Source organism: Melanerpes formicivorus, unplaced genomic scaffold, assembly GCF_026170545.1.
Source record: "Melanerpes formicivorus ecotype bairdi unplaced genomic scaffold, bMelFor1.0.p_v2 SCAF_159, whole genome shotgun sequence".
NCBI lineage: Eukaryota > Metazoa > Chordata > Aves > Piciformes > Picidae > Melanerpes > Melanerpes formicivorus.
The window spans coordinates 435,804-455,430 of NW_027142511.1; the positions used below are offsets into that span (position 1 = coordinate 435,804).

Genomic DNA, 19,627 nt, shown 5'->3' on the forward strand with positions numbered 1-19,627 from the left:
CAAACTTCCTCCTGCGGCCCCAAGTCCTCTCTCTCCAGCCTGCGGTCAGAACTTTCTTCCTGAGCTGCCTTCAGCTCACAGCCTAAGGGAAAAAGCTCAAAGCCAACCTGAGACCAAACCAATCTGAGTGCAACCCGAGAGAGGCTGCTGCGAGGGCTGGAGGCAGCCCCAAGATGTTCCGCAGCAGGCAGTGGGAACCTGGGGACTCCAATACGAAGGCAGGAAGGAAAACCTCAAGGCTGAGCTCCGCACGCCCCGCGCAGCGCCGGGGCCCAGCAGCTCAACGCTCCCCGGCTCTCAGCATGCCCCGGGGCCCGCCCAGACCCTTCCCCGCTCCGCTGCCGCCGCCCGCAGCGCTCCGGCACCGCTGCCGCTCCCTTGGGCACTGCTGTTGGCTCTCTTGGCTCTGGGGGGAGTTGTACAGCTCAGAGAGAGGTGAAGCTGATCCACAGCCATCAATATCCCCACGGAGCCCTTTGCATTGCCCCAGCACACTCCCACGGCCGGCAGTGGCAGCTCCTGGCTGTGCCTCGGCAGCGCCCAGGGGGAGGAGCTGCCGCGCTCCCGCCGCCTCTCATTGGCTGCGGCTGCCCGGCCGTGGGCGGGGCTTCCGTTCCAGACTGCTCTCTGCTTCCGCTCCCCGTCCCACGTGGCCGCAGCCGCCGGAGGGGCCGGGCCGGGGTCTCCCTCCCAGCGCTCTCTGCTCGCCAGCAGCCTGCCGGGGCCGGCGGCTCCCTGTGCGCTAAGCTCTTCCTCCTCCTCCTTCTTCTCTGCTTCGCTCTTGTCCCGGGGTCCAGGTGGGGTGAGGGAGTCTCTGGGGCTGAGTTGGGGGTGGTGGGGTGGGGATCAGGGAATGCTCTCTGTGGGGCTGCGAGGGGTCGGGAGGGTCGCTTGTGTTGTGGAAGGGTTTGTGGGGTAGGGGTCGGTGGGTCTGGGGCGGGGGGATATCGGGGGAATTGGTGGGGTTTGTTTGGGGGACTTCTGCGGATATGTGGTTAGGGGCCCGTGGGATACGGGGGAGATCGGTGGGGTACGGGGTGGGGGTGGGTCCGTGAGGTCCGGGGGAGCTCTGCAAGCTTGGCGCTTGGGGTCTGTGCGGTTGGGGGGGGGGGTCGCTGTGATTGTGGGGACCTCTGTGCGGCTGTGGGGGTCTGCGGTGTTAGGGGTGGTCGGGTGGGGGAGGCTGTGGGGCAGGGCAGAGGTGTGCAGGGTTGGTGAGCGTCGTCTGTGCTGTTCTGGGAGGCATCTGTGTGGTTGGGGGGCCGTTGGTGGAAGTGGAAGGTTTGTCGGTGTGTTTGGGGGGGGGTTTCTTTGTGTTGCTGGGGGGTTCTTTGTGCTGCTGGGGGGTCCTGGGATGATCCGGGTGGACCTAGAGAGGTTCGGGAGGTGGTGCTGGTGAACTCAGGTGGTCCTGGGGTGGTCCTCGAAGACGTAGAGGGGTTCTGGAGGGGGGGCTGCTCTGTGGGGCGGCTGGGGAGGGTCGGTTGGGTTGGTGAAGGATTTGTGGCACAGGGGTCGGTGGGGCTGGTGGGGAGCAAGCCTCTGCGGGGATCTATGGGGAATCGGTGGGGTTTGGTTGGGGTCTTCTGGAGATATGCGGGGGGCGTCCGAGGGAGCTCTGCAAGCTTGGCGTTTGTGGTCCGTGCAGTTTGGGGGGGGTGAGGTCGCTGTGACTGTGGGGACCTCTGTGCGGCTGTGGGGATCTGCGGGGTTGGGGGTGGTCAGAGGGAGCTGTGGGGTAGGGCAGAGGTGTGCAGGGTCGGTGAGTGTCGACTGTGCTGTTCTGGGAGGAGTCTGTGCGGTTGCAGGGCCGCGGGTGGGGTTGGGGTGGGGGCTCGGTGGGGTTCCTTGTGCTGCTGCCTCCCCCTGGTGGGGGCAGCTGCAGGCCCCCTTTGGCTGCAGGCTGTGTGCTGGGTGCCGTGGGGGTGTCAGGCGTGGGTGCTGTGCTGAGCCTGAGCTTGGGAGCGCCTGGGGCTGGTGTCAGCTGTGGGGCGGTTTGGCTGTGCTGGGGGTGGTGGCATCCAAGGCCTCTGTGCTCTGCAAGCTCTTGAGGCACAAAGATTCCCTGGGGGGTTGCAGAGTGATTCTCAGTTTCTCTGCAGGTCTCCTGAGCACAGAAAGGCTCAGGGCAGGAGGAGCTTCTGCTGTGTGGCTGCAGGCTGAGAGCTGTGCAGAGCTTTTGTCAGCTGTGCTGGCAGGAAGCATGGTCAGAAGCAGACTGCTGTGCTGCAGCTGCTCTGCCCCTGGGGAAATGCTTGCTGGCAGGCAGCCAAATGAGGCTGAGCTGTTGAGTGTCTGCTTGTGGCTGAGGAACTGCATTGACTTGGACTGAAAGGTTTGGCTTGGGCTGGGGGCAGCCTGTTGTTGATGGTTTTGGTGGTGAGAAGTCCTGCAGCTTCCTTGGAGGAGCTTCAGCAGAAGACAAAGCAATTCCCTTGCTGCTCTTTGCTGTGCAATGAGCTGGGAAGGGAAGGAAATGATTGCTGCAAGTGAGCAAAGCAATTGCAGTGCTCTGCAAGTCTCAGCAGTGCTGTGTCCAGCAGGGCCAGGGCAGGGATTGTCCTCCTGTCCTGGGCCCTGGGGAGGCCACCCCTGGAATGCTGGGGTCAGTTTTGGGCCCCAGACTCCAAGAAGGACTTTGAGGTTCTGGAGCAGGTGCAGAGAAGGGCAAGAAAGGTGTGGAAGGGTCTGGAGAGCAGGGCTGGTGAGGAGCAGGTGAGGGAGCTGTGGGTGTTTAGTGTGGAGAAGAGGAGGCTGAGGGGAGACCTCTTGGCCTCTAGAGCTGCGTGCAGGGAGGCTGCAGTGAGGTGGGGGTTGGGCTCTTGTGCCTTGTCTCAGGTGGTAGAAGGAGAGGAAGTGTCCTGAAATTGTGTCAGGGGAGGCTTAGGTTGGAGAGGAGGAGGAATGAGTTTGGTGGCAGAGTGGTCAGGGCCTGGCAGAGGCTGCCCAGGGAGGCAGTGGAGTGGCCATGGCTGGAGGTGTTGCAGCAAGGTGTGGCCATGGGGCCATGGTTTGGTGTCCCTGGTGGTGTTGGGGCTGGCAGTTGGCCTCAGTGCTGAGAGAGGTCTTTTGCAGGCCAGGCAATTGTGTGGCTGTGTGAGGAAGCTGCCCCAGAGCAAATGCCTCTTAGGTGCTGGAGGTGCTGGGAAGAATGGGAAATGGGAGAGAGTCCTGTGGAGAGGGGAAAGGTTTGGGTTTTGCCTCTGGGCTCCTAGTCTGCCCTTGGAAGTGCCTGGGATTCTTGCAAGCAGTGCTGTCAGCTGGAGCCTTCTGGGGTCAGTTGGTGGTGTGCTGAGAGGGCCCAAGGGAGGTGAGGCTTGGGAAGAGAAGTGGTGAGCAGGAAGCTTGTTGGGTTGTGGGTGGCCAAGGGGTGTGGGTGTGGCTGAGAGGTGTGGAGTGCAGGAGAGCCTTCAAGGCCTTGTGGTGTTGCTGGAGCTGTGGGCTGAGGAAGTGGTGCTGCCAGGCAAGGGCTTGAAGGAGGTTGAAAGTCAAGTGGTGTGGATGGCTTGGTGTGGGGAAGTGTTTGGCTTCTTGTGGGCAAGTGAAGCTTTCCTTGTGCAGGAGGAGAGTGAGAGCCTGGGCTTTGCAATCCCTGGGGCCCTGGAGCCCTTCTGGAGTGGTTTTCTTCTGCAGAGCTTTGCAGCCCAGCTGCAGGTGTGCTGTTGCTGGAAGCTGTTGCTGGTTGTTTTGTGCAGCCTTGGGTGTTGGATCAGTGTCTTGGCTGAGTTTGGTCCTTCCTCTTGTGGCCAAGTTGAGGTCCCTTTGGTTTTGGCAGCTGAGCACAGCTTGAGGCTTTTGTTGCAATGGTTTTTGTGCTGGCAGCATTGTGTGCTGCCAGCTGGAGTGCTGTGTGCAGCTGTGGTGCCCCCAAGAGGGGCAGGAGGTTGAGCACTTGGAGGGGGTGTGTAGGAGGCCCTGGGGGTGGTGGGAGGGCTGTGGCATCTCCCCTGTGGGGGTTGGCTGTGAGAGTTGTGTCTGTTGAGGCTGGAGAGGAGAAGGCTGTGGGGAGAGGTTGGAGCAGCCTTCTGGTAGCTGCTGGGGGCTGCAGGAGAGCTGGGGAGGGACTTTGGTGAGGGTCTGGGAGTGATGGGCTGAGGGGGACTGGATTGAAGGTTGAGGAGGGCAGATTTGGAGTGGAGCTTGGGAGGCAATAGTTTGGAGTGGAGGTGGTGAGAGCCTGGAGCAGGTTGGGCAGGGAGGTGCTGGCTGCCCCCTCCCTGGAGGTGCTGAGGGTGAGGTTGGATGAGGGCTTGAGCAGCCTGGTGTGGTGGAAGGCGTCTGTGGCTGTGGCAGGGGGTTGGAGCTGTCTGCTCTTTAGGGTCCCTTCCAGCCCAAAACATTCTCTGAGTGCTTCAATTTGGACACTTAGCAGAAGTGCAATGAAGGGAACTTGAAATAAGCAAAGTTGTGAAACTGGCTCTGAGCCTGGGGGCTGGGTGTGGGCTTGGGAATTGGTTCTGACCTTAGTTGCTGGCTTGGGAGCTGAGTCTGCACTTTTGATCTAGGTTCTGGACCTTAGTGGCTGTCTCTTGAGCTTGGGGGCTGGCTCTTGAGCTTGGAATGTGGTTCTGATATTATTTGCTTATTATTGTGGTTGTTATTGTGGTTCTGACCTTATTTGGAGACTTGATGAGGTACTTGGTGCCATGGGTTAGTTGTTTGGGTGGGTTGGATCGGTTGATGGGTTGGACGTGATGATCTTGAAGGTCTCTTCCAACCTGGTTTGGTTTGGTTTGCTGGCTTGTGAGCTTGGGGCCTGGGTGTGAGCTCTGGAGGGGGCTCTCAGCTTGGGAAGTGGTTCTGATCTTAGCTGCTGGTTCTTAAGCTTGGGGCCTGGATGTGAACTTAGGAGCTGGTTCTGAGCCTGGGGTCTGGTTCTGCATTTCTGATCTGGATTCTTGTGCTTGGGAGCTGACTCTGACCTTAGTTGCTGGTTCTTGAGCTTGAGGGCTGGGTGTGAGCTTGGCCCCTGTCTTGAATTTAAAATGTGAGAGTTCAGGCAGTTGGAAGTTGAAGCTGAGCTGCTTTGCACTGCAGTGCTTCAGAGTTTGTGGTGCTCCAAAGGCAGATCTCAAAGAGCTGCTGCAAGAGTTGAGCTGAAGTGGCACAGTGCCCTGCAGAGGCAAAAGCTTTTCCCTGCCAGTCAGCCAATGGAATCATCTCCCCAGGGCAGTGGTGGATTGCCCTGCAGGGCAGAGTTGGAAGGCTCAGCTTGGCAGGGGGCTGGGCCAGCTCCTTTCCAGTCCAGTGTCAGCTTGCAAGGTTGGAGCAGCTGAGCCTTGGGGTCCCTTGCAGCCTGGCATTGTGTGGCAGCAGAGCTGTGCTGCTGGTTTTGAGGGCACTTGGAAAGCTTCTGGAGCATTTGTGCAGAGTGTGCAAGACATCCCTGAGCCTAGCAACTCCCTCAGCTCTCTTCAGAATGAACTCTGCAGAGCTGGAAGAGCTTTCCAGGAATTTGGCAGAGGTTTGGAGGAGTTTGGAAGGGATTTTGGTTCTCCTCCTCCTTGTCCTCTTCCTCGTCCTCCTCTTCCTCATCTTTTTCCTGCTCTCCCTGGAGGCTGCACTTAGACTCCTAGAATCCTGGAGTGGTTTGGGTTGGGAGGGAGCTGCAAAGGTGCTGCAGTCCAAGCATCTCTGCAGTCAGCAGGGACATCCTGCACTAGCTCAGGTTACCCAGAGCCCTGTCCAGCCTCACCTTGAATATCTGCAGGGCTGGGACCTCAACCCCCTCCATGGGCAACCTGTTGCAGTGTTCCAGCGGCCTCCTGGTGCAGAACTTGTTCCTCACCTCCAATCTCAATCTGCTCTGCTCTAGTTTGAAGCCATTGCCTCTGGTGCTGTCCCTGTAGGCTTTGCAAAGAGTCCCTCTGCAGCCTTCTTGTAGTCCCCTTGAAGTACCAGAAGGTCACTCTTAGGTCTCCCCAGAGCCTCCTCCTCTCCAGGCTGATCACCCCCAGCTCCCTCAGCCTGTCCTGGTAGTGGAGCTGCTCCAGGACCCTGATTATTTTTGTGTCCCTCCTCTGGGCCTTCTCCATGAGGTCCATGTCCTTCCTGTGCTGAGGGCTCCAGAGCTGGCTGCAGTGCTGCAGGTGAAGTCTCAGCAGAGCAGAGCCAAGTGCCAGGATGGCCTCTGTCCATCTCTGGCCATGCTGCTTTTGGTGCAGCCCAGGCTACCCTTGGCCTTGTGGGCTGTAGGCTCCCCCTGTCTGTTCCTGTCCAGCTGCTTGTCCAGCAGCACCCCCCAGTCCTTTTCTGCAGGGCTGCTTCCTATCCCCTCCTCCCCCAGCCTGTCCTGATTGTGAGGATTGTGCCAGGCCAGGGGCAGGACCCTGCCCTTGCTCTTGTTGAAGCTCAGGAGGTTGCCCTGGGCCCCCTCTGCAGCTTGTCCCCTTGAGCTCCTCCAACTTGTTCTGCAGGGTATTGCCTTAGGTTGCAGGAGGCAGAGAGGCTCTCTTTGAGCCTTGTGAAAGGAGTTGATGCCAAGCTGTGGCCAGAGGGTTGGATAGAATTGGGCAGTTTCCATGGCTGTGCTGTTCAGAGCTGCATCCTACAGTGCAAAGCATCCAATCCACACCAATCCATAGTGTGCCTGGGCCACGGGAGCCAAGCAACCTCCCTAGGCCAAAGCTTCCTCCAGAGCTCCACCAAAGCAGGCCAGAACCCCAGGCCCCAAATGCCTTCCCCCTCCCCCATGCCTCTCTGCCCCTCCTCCCCCCATACCCAAGAGCTGCAGTTAGATTCTGGTAGGCAGCTCCCAGGTGAGCCAGGCCGCTGCAGGCTGCAGTTGGCAGCATTGCCAAGGCCTGAAAGCTCCTCTGCAGAGAGAGATCCCAGAAGATGTTGCTGGGAGCAGAGAGGAAGGGCAAAGGAGACTGGAGATCCTGTGCTGTTCCTTTGTAGAGAGTGGGTGCAGGCCTTGTGGGAATGAACTAAGCTAGATGACACTTTGTGGTGTCCCTCTGGACTCTGCTGTCCCTTCTGGAGGTCTCTACTCTCTGGTGTAAGACATCCCAGTGCCTTCCACCCACCACAGGGATTCTCCTCCATGCTCTCATCCAGGGGCTTCTGTTGGGCCCTGCTGGCTGTGTAGATTAGCCCTGGTGATGTTGTGGGACCCTGGGGACTCTGAGAGGGCAGCAAGTGAGTGGAGCTGGAGCAATGGATGGAGAGATGGAGGGTGGAGGCTGCAGGGGGTGGGAGGGCTTAGTTCAGCAGCTGTGTGGCTCTGCCTGGCTCCTACCTCCAATGGTGCTGGCAGCAGCTGACCCCAGAAGCTCAAAGCCCCAAACCCTGCCTGGCTCAGGACAGTCCCCTGACCCCTCCTGACATGCAGCACAGCCCAAGCAGGCACTCAGGGCTCCTAGCCACACAGCCCAGCCATCTCCTATGGCAGGAGTCACCTGAGGTCTCACTCCCTCTCTGTCCCCCTTGCTCTCATCAGTTGCTGCCTGAGGTGTCTGCAGGGTCCCTCCCCAGCCCTCATCTGTAACCCCCCCTTGGCTTGGTGCTGTTCTTTCAGCCCTCCAGCTGATCCCAGCCTTTAGTCTCAGGCCCCTTCCATTCTTGTGCTGCTGCTTCCAGCCCAGTTCCTTAGATGCTTCCTCAGCCACAGCATTTCCCACTCCACCTTTCCAGCTGCAGTGGCAGTAGAGATGGGGGACACAGGGCCAATGGACAGCCAAGGCAGCAGGGCCATGGATGTGCTGGGAATGAGGGAAGGGCCTGGGAGTGGTCAGGCAGGAATTAGGCCTTGTGTCCCCAAGAAGGGGAGAGGATGTAGGGCCCAGGTGGCAAATGTGTGTGCAGGGAATGGCAGAATCTGGCACCATTTGAGGAGGTGAGAGGAGTGAATTGTGCTGCAGCTCTGCCTGTGTCAGCTGGGAGATGAACAGCAGCCCATGGGCACTGTGCCCTCCCATCCAACCTCATTTTCTCTTGGGAATGTGGAGTGGCAGCTCCAGGGAACTGCAAAGAGCAAGCTGAGAGAAATGGTCAGGGAGAGAAGGAAGCCAAACCTTTTCCACTGAGTCTCTTTGGACTGCAGGTGTGTGAAGGGTACTGGAGGTGTGAGGTTTGGGCAGGAGCCAGAGACTCCTCCAGCATCCCAGTGAGGGCTGAAGAGGTTTAGCAAAAAGCTGAGCAAGTCCCTTCCCCCTTTGCTGCATCTGCAGAGATCATGAAGCTCCCTTTGTGTGTGTCCTGAGGGCTGCTGTGATCTTCTGTTGGGGAGTGGGCAGCATAGAGGTGTGTACAGGGCAGAGCTGAGCACAGAGTGTGTGTGGTGGCGACAGGGCCAGGGAGGAGAGCTGGGACCAGAGCAAGATCTGCTGTCAAAGGCAGCTGCAGGCAGCAGAGCCCTGGGCAGGCAGTGGGAGGATGCTTTAGGCAAGGCCTGGGAGAGTCTGTGTGGAGGCAGCTGTGTTGTGGTGCTGGCCTGCAGCTGTGTGCTGGGGGCTGTGTGCTGGGCAAGGAGCTGAGTCTGCACTTGTTGAGGCCTCCCATCTTGATCAGCCCTGGCTGTGTGCTGTGGCTGTGCTGCTGGGCTTGGGAGCTGCCCCCAGCAAGGCTGAGCTGTGCTGCCTGGTCCTGGGCAGTGCTGAGCCATCCCTTGCAGGTCAGTGCTCTCCTCTGAGCCCTTTACTTCTCTCTGTGGCAGGAGCTATGTCCCTCTTTCTCCCATCAGCCCTTCCTCTGTGTGCTGGGGAAGAGTAGAGTTTGTAGGACTGCCCCTTGTAGCAGGCCAGCAGGTATGGAACCCAGAGTGGGGCAACATCAGGAGGATCCCAGACCCCCAGGGCACCTCTCAATCTCCTCCAGCCCCTCCTGCCCACCAAATTTTACCTCTCCAGGGTCTCTGAAGGACATCAGCTATGGTGGGAGTTGAGGAATGCTCCAGGCTGGTGGGAGTCAGTTGTGAGCAGGAGGTGATGTTTGGGGGTTGGGATCTGGAGGGTGGTGGGAGAAGGTTGGAGGTGGTTTGATCTTCCTTGGTCAGCGCTGCTGCCTCCATTGTCTGAGCCAGTGGAGATCAAAGGACAGGACTACTCTGGCAATGCCACGAGGCTCAAGGAGAGTAGGACAAGACCACTTATAAGTCCCAGGGTACCTCAGGCCACTGATCACAGAAACCTGGGGTCTCAGCACAGGTATTAGACGTCTGAGCCCAGACTGTGGCAACAAATGAAGGTTTGAGTTCCCCTCTGCATTCTTTCCTGCAGCTGGGTGTTGGGAGTCAGGGACTGCCATGACCCAGGCGGGATCTGAGGGTTTGAGGTCCTGGGCTCAGGTGCTACCATCTTCCCTATTACAGAGCTGTGACCCCTTCCTTCTGCAGTATGGCCTCACAGAAGGACCCAGACACGAGCTGGGAGGAGAAGCAGCACCCAGAGATCAAGTTGGAGCAGCCAATGTGCAGCCCCAAGGGAGAGGATGAGGAGGAAAAAGAGGACAAGATGGATGACGATGATGATGCTGAGGAGAATGGTGACTATGAGTATGAAGAGGAGGACAATGATGACGATGAAGGTGACCAGGATGAGAAGGGATGTATGGAGGAGGATGAAGCCAGAGCAGGTCCCTCAGTGCCACCCAAGCAGCTTCCTCAGTGCCCTGAGTGTGGGCAGAGCTTCCCAACTGGCTCAGAACAGGTGAAGCACCAATGCCCTCACCCTGGTACCCAGCCCTTCGTCTGTGCTGACTGTGTCAAAGGCTTCACCCACAAGGGTGATCTAACCACTCACTATCGTGTGCACACTGGAGAGAAGTCTTTCACCTGTACTGCCTGTGGCAAGAGGTTTTGCAGGTGCTCTGGCCTCATGCAGCACTGCCTCACACACACTGGAGACAGGGCTTTCACCTGCACTGTCTGTGGCCAGAGCTTCACCCGGAGCTCATCCCTTGCCATCCACCACCGCACCCATACTGGTGAAAGGCCGTACAGCTGTGCTGACTGCGGCAAGAGTTTCCCTCAGAGAGCTGGCCTCTGGCGACATCGCAGTGTGCACAGCACCGAGAAATCCTTCACCTGCAGGGACTGCGGCAAGACCTTCAGTCGCAACGACACCCTCACCATCCACCGCCGCATCCACACCAGACAGCGGCCATTTCCCTGTGCTGAGTGTGGCAAGAGCTTCACCACGAGCACCAGACTCATCCGGCACCAACTCATCCACAGCGGAGACTAACCGAACAGCTGTGCCGACCGCGGCAAAAGCTTCACCCACAATGGAGCCCTCAGCCTGCACCATCGTGTGCACGCAGGAGAGAAGTTTTTCACCTGTGCCGCCTGCGGCAAGAGCTTCACCCAGAAAGCAAATTGCAACAAACACCGCTGCAGCCACACCAGGGACCAGGCCACAATGCAGAAGAGGCACAAATAGATCCACCCAGGTTCTAACCTGCCTGAGAGCCTTTCCAGCAGATTGAACCAAAATCGCCTCTTTTTTCTCTGCATTTCTCAGAGGCTGGGGGCTCCGGCAGGAATAAACATCTCCTGTGCTTCTGAACACCAATTAGTGCTGATGAGAACAATTACAGTGCTGAGTCAGCACAGCCAGAGCTGCCATTGAAGCTGGGCTGAAATTTGCCAGGGTCTGTGTCATTCTTCCCCAAGTCCAATACAGCAAAGGAGCCAGGTCCATGCCCACAGGTACCTCTGCCTAAGGCAACCGCAGCAGCTGCAGAAGGAGCAAAGCCTCAAATGGAGCAGAAAGTAAATGAACAGGAGAAACAAACAAAGCCAGATGCAAAGTTAAACCCACCAGCTCAAGTGACTGATGAGAAACTAATCTCTCTTGATCCTGACAGCTCCATTGCTCAAGAATTGCTCAACAAATCACACCAGCCACTTTTACAACCCACAGCACCGAGTTTATCCTCTTCTCTTCCTTTAAATGCCACTACTGAAGCTGTTAACTCTCTTCCCTATCCCTGTCCTTTTCCAGCAGGTTTTTACCCTCAGCCTCATTTGGTTTCTATACCGCAGCAGGCAGGGGCTTTGTCTACCCCCCTTCCCCACTTTACAGAGGTGTTTGTGTCCCTCCTGCCACTGCTATGAGCAATATGGGGGTGAGGGATAAGGGGATGCTTTATCAAGGAGGAAATGTGCAGGATGATGTTAAAATGTCTAATGGGTTGTTGATTATTGAACATGTTCCAAGTGTAGCTACACCACTGCAAATATCAAGTTCTGATGTTTTAAAGGATAAAGATGATAAGGGCTTTATAAATACAGAGATGTTACAGCTGTGTGCAATGCCAGTCGTGGTGGAACACAGAGCAGGAGGTGGGACTGCTCCTGTGTATCAGTCTCTGTACTATGATAGCTTAAGAGGACTAAAACATCATTTTGGATCCCCCCTTTGTCTCCTGGTGGATGAGAAGAAAGGTATTCCAAAGGAAGTGGTAGGATAGAATAGAATAGAATAGACCAGACCAGGTTGGAAGAGACATTCAAGATCATCGTGTCCAACCTATCATCCAACACCATCTGATCAACTAAACCATGGCACCTAGCACCCTATCAAGTCTCCTCATGAACACCTCCAATGATGGTGACTCCACCACCTCCCCGGGCAGCCCATTCCAATGTGCAGTCACTCTGTCTATGAAAAATTTCTTCCTAACATCCAGTTTAAACCTCCCCTGGCACAGCTTGAGACTGTGTCCTCTTGTTCTGGTGCTGGTTGCCTGGGAGAAGAGATCAGCACCCACCTGGCTACAACCTCCCTTCAAGTAGTTGTAGATGGCAATAAGGTCTCCCCTGAGCCTCCTTTTCTCCAGGCTAATGGATTATCCACAAGGCCATTAGAATTGATTGTGAGATGCTGGTCTGAGCCCAAGGAGAGGTCTGAGCTCACCGCTCCCCTCTTGGTGGGACCATTAGGTGAGGGGAGTTGTGTGCCTCCCAGGGCAGCTAAGGACTTCTCTCCTAAGTGGTGAGAAGGGGTAAAGTGTGATCCAGCAGCTCACCAAAACATTGTAAAAGGACCCAGGTGGAATCATTAAGGACTCAAAACCCAAACCAAACCAAACAAAAAAGGTGTGTGTGTGTGCAGGGAATGTGGTTTGGGAAAGGCTGTTTGTGTTTAGCTTGGCTTTGACAGAAGTTGTAACAATCAAGGGTACTTACAGGCCCAGTCAAATTAAGCCAACTCTTTCAGGGTCAGCACCTGAGGGGGTGGCTCAGAGAACCTCTGTGTGTGTGAAACCTGGCAACAGCAGTTTTGTATGTTTTGAGGTTGTGTTTCTCATTTAAACTTGAATGCTGAAGATTCCTTGATGTATTGACAGATGGATTTGTCTTGCTACAATATAAAAGACCTCTCAAGTTTTGCAGGCTGCAACCCTTGAAAATAGAATAGAATGGAATGGAATGGAATGGAATAGAATAGAATAGAATAGAATAGAATAGAATAGAATAGAATAGAATAGAATAGAATAGAATAGAATAGAATAGAATAGAATAGACCAGGTTGGAAGAGACCTTCAAGATCATGGAGTCCAACCTATCATCCAACACCATCTAATCAACTAAACCATGGCACCAAGCACTCCATCAAGTCTCCCCCTAAATACCTCCACTGATGGCGACTCCACCACCTCGTAGGTGTAAAGGCATCTTAGTAGAACCTGTACTTTGTAGTTCCTTTGCTACTGTGTGTACTACCCACCCATATGTGTTAGGAATAGCTGTTGATTGTATAATCTATAACGAATCAAGCATTTATCATCTTAGTTGTAGCAATATTACCTTTAAGACTTGTATTATTGATAAGTGTGGTGGTTTAGGCTGGGTGCTGGCCCAGCTGCCACTGCACAGACCACACCTGGGAGGTCCCAAGGAGTGGGCCCAGCCCAGGGGGGTGGTGACACGAAACCAGGTATTGCATTCCCATAATGCCCTGCTCCCCTATAAAACATCCACACGGGGTCTTCACTTCCTCTTTTGTCCCCTGCTGCTGCCTAGGTAAAATGGCATGAGCTGCCTCCCTTGGGCCTGCCTAGGCCCAAGGCTGGGTTGGTGGGGGAGGAAAAAGCCCTGGGGGGCTTTGGGTATAGCCCCAGGTGGGGATGGGATGCTCTTGGGTATGTTCTGGGATCTCACTCTTTTGTCACAGTGCTTGTGGTTCTCTGTACAACTTTCATTGTTGTTTTTATTGTTTTCTATTTAAACTTTCCATCACTTTTGCAATCTGTTTGTCTGAGTTGTTATTTCTGCCCATGGGGGGGAGGGGTCTGCCCCAACCCATTATAATAAAGACATTGATCAGCAGAGCATGATCATTCCCTTCTGAAGAAGGGCAGAGGCATGGATCCCAGTGAATATGACAAGAGGGTGAGAGAGTGAAAATGGATTGGATCATGTTCTCAGGCTATTAGACCAGGGACTAAAGGATTCTAGGGAAAGGACAAAAAGATTTGTGGGATGGTTAATGTTTGCCATAATATCAGCTGTGATAATATTAGCATCCCCAGCTGCTTCAGTTACAGCTCTGACAAAGGGCATACAAACTGTGGACACAGTGAGAACTTTATTAGCCAATGTGACAAATGATTTGCAGCTGCAGGAAGCTGTAGATGAGGAAATAATGGCAAGGTTATGCATGCTTGAGGCCAGTGTTGTTTGGTTAGGAGACCAACAAGCTGCCTTGCAGACCCATATGATGCTGCAGTGTGATGGGGAATAGGGAAGGGAAGGGAAGGGAAGGGAAGGGAAGGGAAGGGAAGGGAAGGGAAGGGAAGGGAATAAACTAGGTTGGAAGAGACCTTCTAGATCATCACTTCCAACCCGTCAACCAACACCATCTAATCAACTAAACCATGCAACCAAGCAACCTATCAAGTCTCCTCCTAAACACCTCCAGTGATGGTGACTCCACCACCTCCTCGGGCAGCCCATTCCAATGGGCAATCACTCTCTCTGTGTAGAATTTCTTCCTAACCTCCAGCCTAAACCTCCCCTGGTGCAGCTTGAGACTGTGTCCTCTTGTTCTGGTGCTGGTTGCCTGGGAGAAGAGATCAACCCCCACCTGTCTACAACCTCCCTTCAGGCAGTTGTAGAAAGCAGTAAGGACTCCCCTGAACCTCCTCGTCTCCAGGCTAAGCAACCCCAGCTCCCTCAGCCTCTCCTCACAGGGCTGTGCTCCAGACCACTCCCCAGCTTTGCTGCCCTTCTCTGGACACACTCCAGCAAGTCAACCTCCTTCCTAAACTGAAGGGCCCAGAGCTGGACACATGACTCAAGGTGTGGCCAAACCAGTGCAGTGTACAGGGGCAGAATGACCTCCCTGCTCCTGCTGGCCACACTGTTCCTGATACAGGCCAGGATGCCATTGGCTCTCTTGGCTGCCTGGGCACACTGCAGGCTCATGTTCAGCCTACCATCAACCAGCACCCCCAGGTCCCTCTCTGCCTGGCCGATCTCCAGCCACTCTGACCCAGGCCTGTAGCACTGCATGGGAGAGCTGTTTGCAATGTGCAGAACCCAGCAATAGTGTGCGTAATCATAAGCAGGACATGTGTGTAACATCCTTGTCTTGGAATGACTCTCAGCATGATTGGAACTCACTCAGGTCACATTTACAAGCGGCCTTTGATAGCTCCTTGAAATATAATGTCCAAACACTGAAGCATCAGCTGGAACTGCAGCTAAAAATACATAACAGGTGAGGATTGATTCAACATGGCAAGCACTGAACAAAGAGCTGAGCTGCTTGAATCCAAACAATTGGTTCTCAGGTCTGAATCTACAAGTGTGGGTTAGAGGTGGAATCCTTGTGGTGATTTGCCTTGTAATTGTAGTGTTCATGGTGTTTGTAATCATAACCTTCAGGAACAGGAGGGTGGTCAGGGCACAAGTGATGGCTGCTGGTTTAAAACATATAAAAATGGGGAGTTGTAGGAAAGCAGAAAGTATCTGTGGAAGGTTTCAGGACAAGAAAAAACAACAGGCTGCTGATACTGGAAGGATGGCCTGGTGATAAAGAAGAGCTGAGTGCGGTAAACAACCTGGAGTGCGAGACAGGAGGACACTTGCCCCCATGCTGGAGAAACTCAACCTGATATGGGATGAAGATAACAATGGACAGCTGCATCTCAAAGGAGAAAATTCAGTGAGCAGCAGTGGTGGAAGAATGTCAGGGAGTTGCTTAGCCTGCTGGATTTTTCCTGTATAAACTGCTTGATCTGTGCCAATAAACAATTCCTGCTCCACCAACAAGGAGTCTGTGCAGGCTTTCAGACAGAGAGGCTGAGGGACCTGGGCTGCTTCAGACTGGTGAATGGGGTTCAGAGCACTGCCATAGCAGTGTGCACATGGCTGAAGGGTGGTTTCAGAGAGGATAGAGCTCTCCTTGGGTGTGTTACGAGACCAAAACCTCCACAAAGTGCAGCTTGAAAGGTTCAGAGTGGAGAAGAGGCCAAAGAAATGTCCCTCAAAGGGCAGAGCTGCTATGCATGAGGCCATCCAGAGGTCTTGGGAAATGGCAGGGAGAGCTGAGACAGCTCAGGGAAGGGATGGAAATGGCAGGGGGAGAGCTGAGTGGGGAAGCAAGATTGGTGTCAGCAGCCTGAGGGGAAAGAGCTGCAGGCATGGGACAGTGTAGGAGAGGCTGCAGTGGGGATGGCCAAGGGCTCTGGCAAGCCTGAGAGGCCAAACAGGACCAAGGTCTTTGTACCCTTGGCTCGGGCAGTTGCCTCTGCCACCAAGGCCTGTGAGGAGAAACTTTGCTTTGAGGCTTTGAGGCTCTTCTAGTCCAAGGGCAGTGGTCAGGGCTTGGCCTTTCTGCTTCATAGAACGAAGGCATACTTTTCTTCCCTGTACTTTGCCTTTGTTTCCCTGCAATCCTGGCCTCTAACAAGCTGCTCTAACGAGTCCCTGGGGAGCCTTTGTCAGTAACAAGCCTCAGTGAGGCCAATCAGTGCTTCAAGGTACTTTGGAGTTTTCTTCTGCCTTGAACTTCTTGAGAGGCTTCTTGGCAGTACCTTGGCAGAGTCTCCTGGCAGTACGTGAGGATGATGTAATCAGCCCCAAATACTCCATGGGGCTCATTAAATACTGCTGAACCTCTAATTATTGCCAAGGTTTCTGCAGCTAATTGGAGAGGATTTTATTGCACAAAGCATCTGATAAAAATGATTTTACAGGGTGAATCAGAGACCTGAGCCACAGGTGAGGGACAGGATCTGCCTTGCCAGGGACTGGGGGTCAGGGCTTGGCCCTTTGGATCAATGAAACCCCTCCAAGTTTCCTCAGGAGCGGAGCCACCTTTAGCTGCTTGCCCTGACCTGTCAGCACTGCCTCAGTTCTCTGCTCTCACCAGAGCCTGGAGATGCTTCAGTGCCTCCAGTGATGCTTCCCTTGCATCCACTCTGCCCTGCTCTAACCAGACCCTGGGGACCCTTTCCCAGTATGCTTCACTGGGACCCATTAAGAGTAGAAGAAACTTCAGAGTTTGAATCTGACTTTGACTTGTGGAGAGGTTTCATCAGCTTCCTCTCAGTCCCTGGGGTTTACAGGGCACCAAAAGCCACCAGAAGAGTCATTAAGACACCTTGGGCTGGTCATTTGCTGCCCTATTGGGCTGGACTCCTGGGCTGGAAGGAACTGCTGGCAAGCAGGCAGTACTTCAGGAGACAGTTCTGGCCAGGAGCAGAATAGCACAGCAGGGCTGAGAACACTGCCAGAGGATCTCAGGGACATGAGGAAGGCAGAGAGAGCTTCAAGGTGTCCAGGACTGGGAGTATGACTGAGAATTCACTGGAGGAGAAGACACTGCAGTCACTGACACAGTGAGGCTGTGGGTGCAGGACACTGCAGCTGTAGCTCCTGGAGGCATCTCCATCTCAGCAGCTGACACTCAGCTGAAGGCTCCTGGAGTGTGCACACAGAAGGATGACCAAAGCCCTTCAGTACCATCCTGTGAGCAGCAGTGAGCAGAGCTGGGTAAGGAGAAGGCTTCACCCCCAGCCCCTCTGCTTTTCTCTCTTCCCTTCACTGTCTCTGCAGCACTGCAGGCCTGGTCCCTGTTTCTCCACCTCTCCATGGCTGTGGTGGTTTTAGGCAATGCCTTTAAAATTCAGTTACAGATTTGAGCAGAAAAGTAGAAACAAAATAAATAGATCACTCTTGGGTGTGAAAAGGAAAAGAAAAGATTATTCTAAACAAATTGATTGGATAAATATCTGGAACCAGAGGAGCTGTACCATAACAATTCTCTCTCTTCCCTTCTGAACTCAGCTGTTTTGCTTCGCTGGGGAGAGATCCCCTGCTTTGGCTGGCCTTGGCTAAGTCTAACCCACTGTTTTTTTTCTCTCTTCACTCCTCTTTTCTCTCTAGGAACAGGGGGATAGGGGTTAGGGGCAGTGGAACAGCTGCCCTGGTCTCTGACCAGAGGGGTGTCATGTCATTTGCTAATTGTAAATGCCTGTCTAATATATTCACTCCTGTATGTTTTGTACCTGTTCATTGCATTCCATTGTAGAGTGTAGCTCTTGCTTGTCAATACAGCTTCATTTGCTTCTAACTGAGCTGCTCTGGCAAACCTAATGCTGGTGAGAAATTTCAACCCACCACAATGGGACTCTTGTTCTCTGGGATTGGGCTGTTGGTCACTTTCTGTTCTGACATCAGAGGAATCTTCGTGGCAATTCTGGGTCCCTGCTGCGTATGAGGCTGTGATGAACCATCAGTGATTGGTAGTGATGGGAAATGAGCTGATCCATTCCTCATGCAGCTCAGGGACAGGGGTTACAATGAGCCTCCAAGAAGTGTGCCCTAACTTGTCACTGCCTTTCCTTCCTTGGACAGGTCTCCATGGCCAGAGGCAGCAGATGTCCAACAGCAGCTCCATCACCCACTTCCTCCTCCTGCCATTCCCAGGCACAAGGCAGCTGCAGCTCCTGCACTTCTGCCTCTTCCTGGCCATCTACCTGGCTGCCCTGCTGGGCAATGGCCTCATCATCACCACCATAGCCTGGGACCACCACCTCCACGCCCCCATGTACTTCTTCCTCCTCAACCTCGCCCTCCTTGACCTGGGTGCCATCTCCTGTACTGTCCCCAAATCCATGGCCAATTCCCTTTGGGACTCCAGGGATATCTCCTATGCAGGATGTGTTCTCCAGGTCTTCTTTTTCATGTTCCTAATTAATGCAGAGTATTTTCTCCTCACCACCATGTCCTACGATCGCTACGTTGCCATCTGCAGACCCCTGCACTATGAGACCCTCCTGGGCAACAGAGTTTGTGTCCACCTGGCAGCAGCTGTCTGGGCCTGTGGTTTTCTCTATGCTCTGCTGCACACAGCCAATACATTTTCCCTGCCCCTCTGCCAGGGCAATGCTGTGAAGCAGTTCTTCTGTGAAATCCCCCAGATCCTCAAGCTCTCCTGCTCCACATCCTACCTCAGGGAACTTTGGCTTACTGTGGTCAGTGCCTGTTTATTCTCTGTCTGTTTTGTGTTGATTGTGGTGTCCTATGTGCAGATCTTCAGGGCAGTGCTGAGGATCCCCTCTCAGCAGGGACGCCACAAAGCCTTTGCCACCTGCCTCCCTCACCTGGCTGTGGTCTCCCTGTTTATCAGCAGTGCCTTCTTTGCCTACTTGAAGCCTTCCTCCATCTCCTCCCCATCCCTGGACCTGGTGGTGTCAGTTCTGTACTCAGTGGTGCCTCCAGCAGTGAACCCTCTCATCTACAGCCTGAGGAACCAGGAGCTCAAGGCTGCCCTGAGCCAACTGATCCGTGGCTGGTTTCAGAAACAATAAACTCTTTGTCTTCTCCTGCAGAGCAGTTCTGATGTCATTCAGTGCAGGCCCAGCCTGGCTGCTTGAGTTCTGGCTGCTGCTGGGGCTGTTCCCCTTGTGAGAATGTTGTTCCCACACAAATGTCTTTCTTCAGACCATTTCTGGTTCAGTGTTGTCCTGTCTGCTGTGACACAGAGGCTGCAGACATGAGGAGCTGTGCTCCCTCGGTGTTCAACACAATAAAGGACCCTGCAGGGAGTTGTTTCTCTGAATTCCTACTTCCAAGGCTTCTGTGGAGCTGCAGGGCAGTGCCTGTGTGCAGAGGTGAAGGGCAGAGTCCCAGCACAGCAGCTGTGCCAGGGAGCCCCAGAGCTTGGGCTGTCCTCAGCTGCTCTTTCTGCCCTTCCACCCTCTCCTGCTGAGCCTCTGTGCTGGGGCAAGGTCTGAGTGCTCTGGCAGCTTGGGCACTGTGCTGCTGGGTGGCAGTGCTGGGACTGCAGGCAGGGACAGGCCAGGGCTGCTTGTGGGTCAGAGCTGTGCTCCAGAGCAGCACTGCCATCAGAACAGGAGGTCTCCTCATGCCTTCACACCCCAATCCCCTCCCATCACAGACTGCACCTACTCAGAGTCCAAACTGGATACCCTGACCCACTTCCAGTATAGACTCAGTCTAAATATTGTCCCTTTATTCCCTCCCAGTACAGATGTGGCCTCATCCCAGTACAAGCTAGCCCATATTGACTTCTTCCCCTACAGTCTGGATCCCTTCCTCTACAGTCAACCCACTACAGTCCTATCACAGCACAGAATGTATCCCCTAGCTGCCTTCCCAGTAACATCTGCATCTCTCCCAGTACAAACTGCACACCCGCATGCCCTCCCT

At 54.6% G+C, this 19,627-nt stretch overlaps 2 protein-coding genes across 2 annotated transcripts in view; both read left to right on the top strand.

Moving 5' to 3' along the window:
- The window catches only part of LOC137457103 (zinc finger protein 721-like), a 316,030-nt gene extending 305,650 nt beyond the window's left edge, over window positions 1–10,380 (top strand). Inside the window, 1 exon segment of the mRNA XM_068168909.1 lies at window positions 9,742–10,380. Within this exon segment, the coding sequence (XP_068025010.1) occupies window positions 9,742–10,184 (443 nt within the window). The 3' untranslated portion in view covers window positions 10,185–10,380.
- Window positions 10,381–18,000: 7,620 nt separating this feature from the next.
- LOC137457104 (olfactory receptor 14J1-like) lies at window positions 18,001–18,765 on the top strand. The gene has a single exon (XM_068168910.1). It carries the CDS (start codon window positions 18,001–18,003, stop codon window positions 18,763–18,765), a length of 765 nt encoding a protein of 254 aa, XP_068025011.1.
- The last annotated feature ends 862 nt before the right edge of the window (window positions 18,766–19,627 follow it).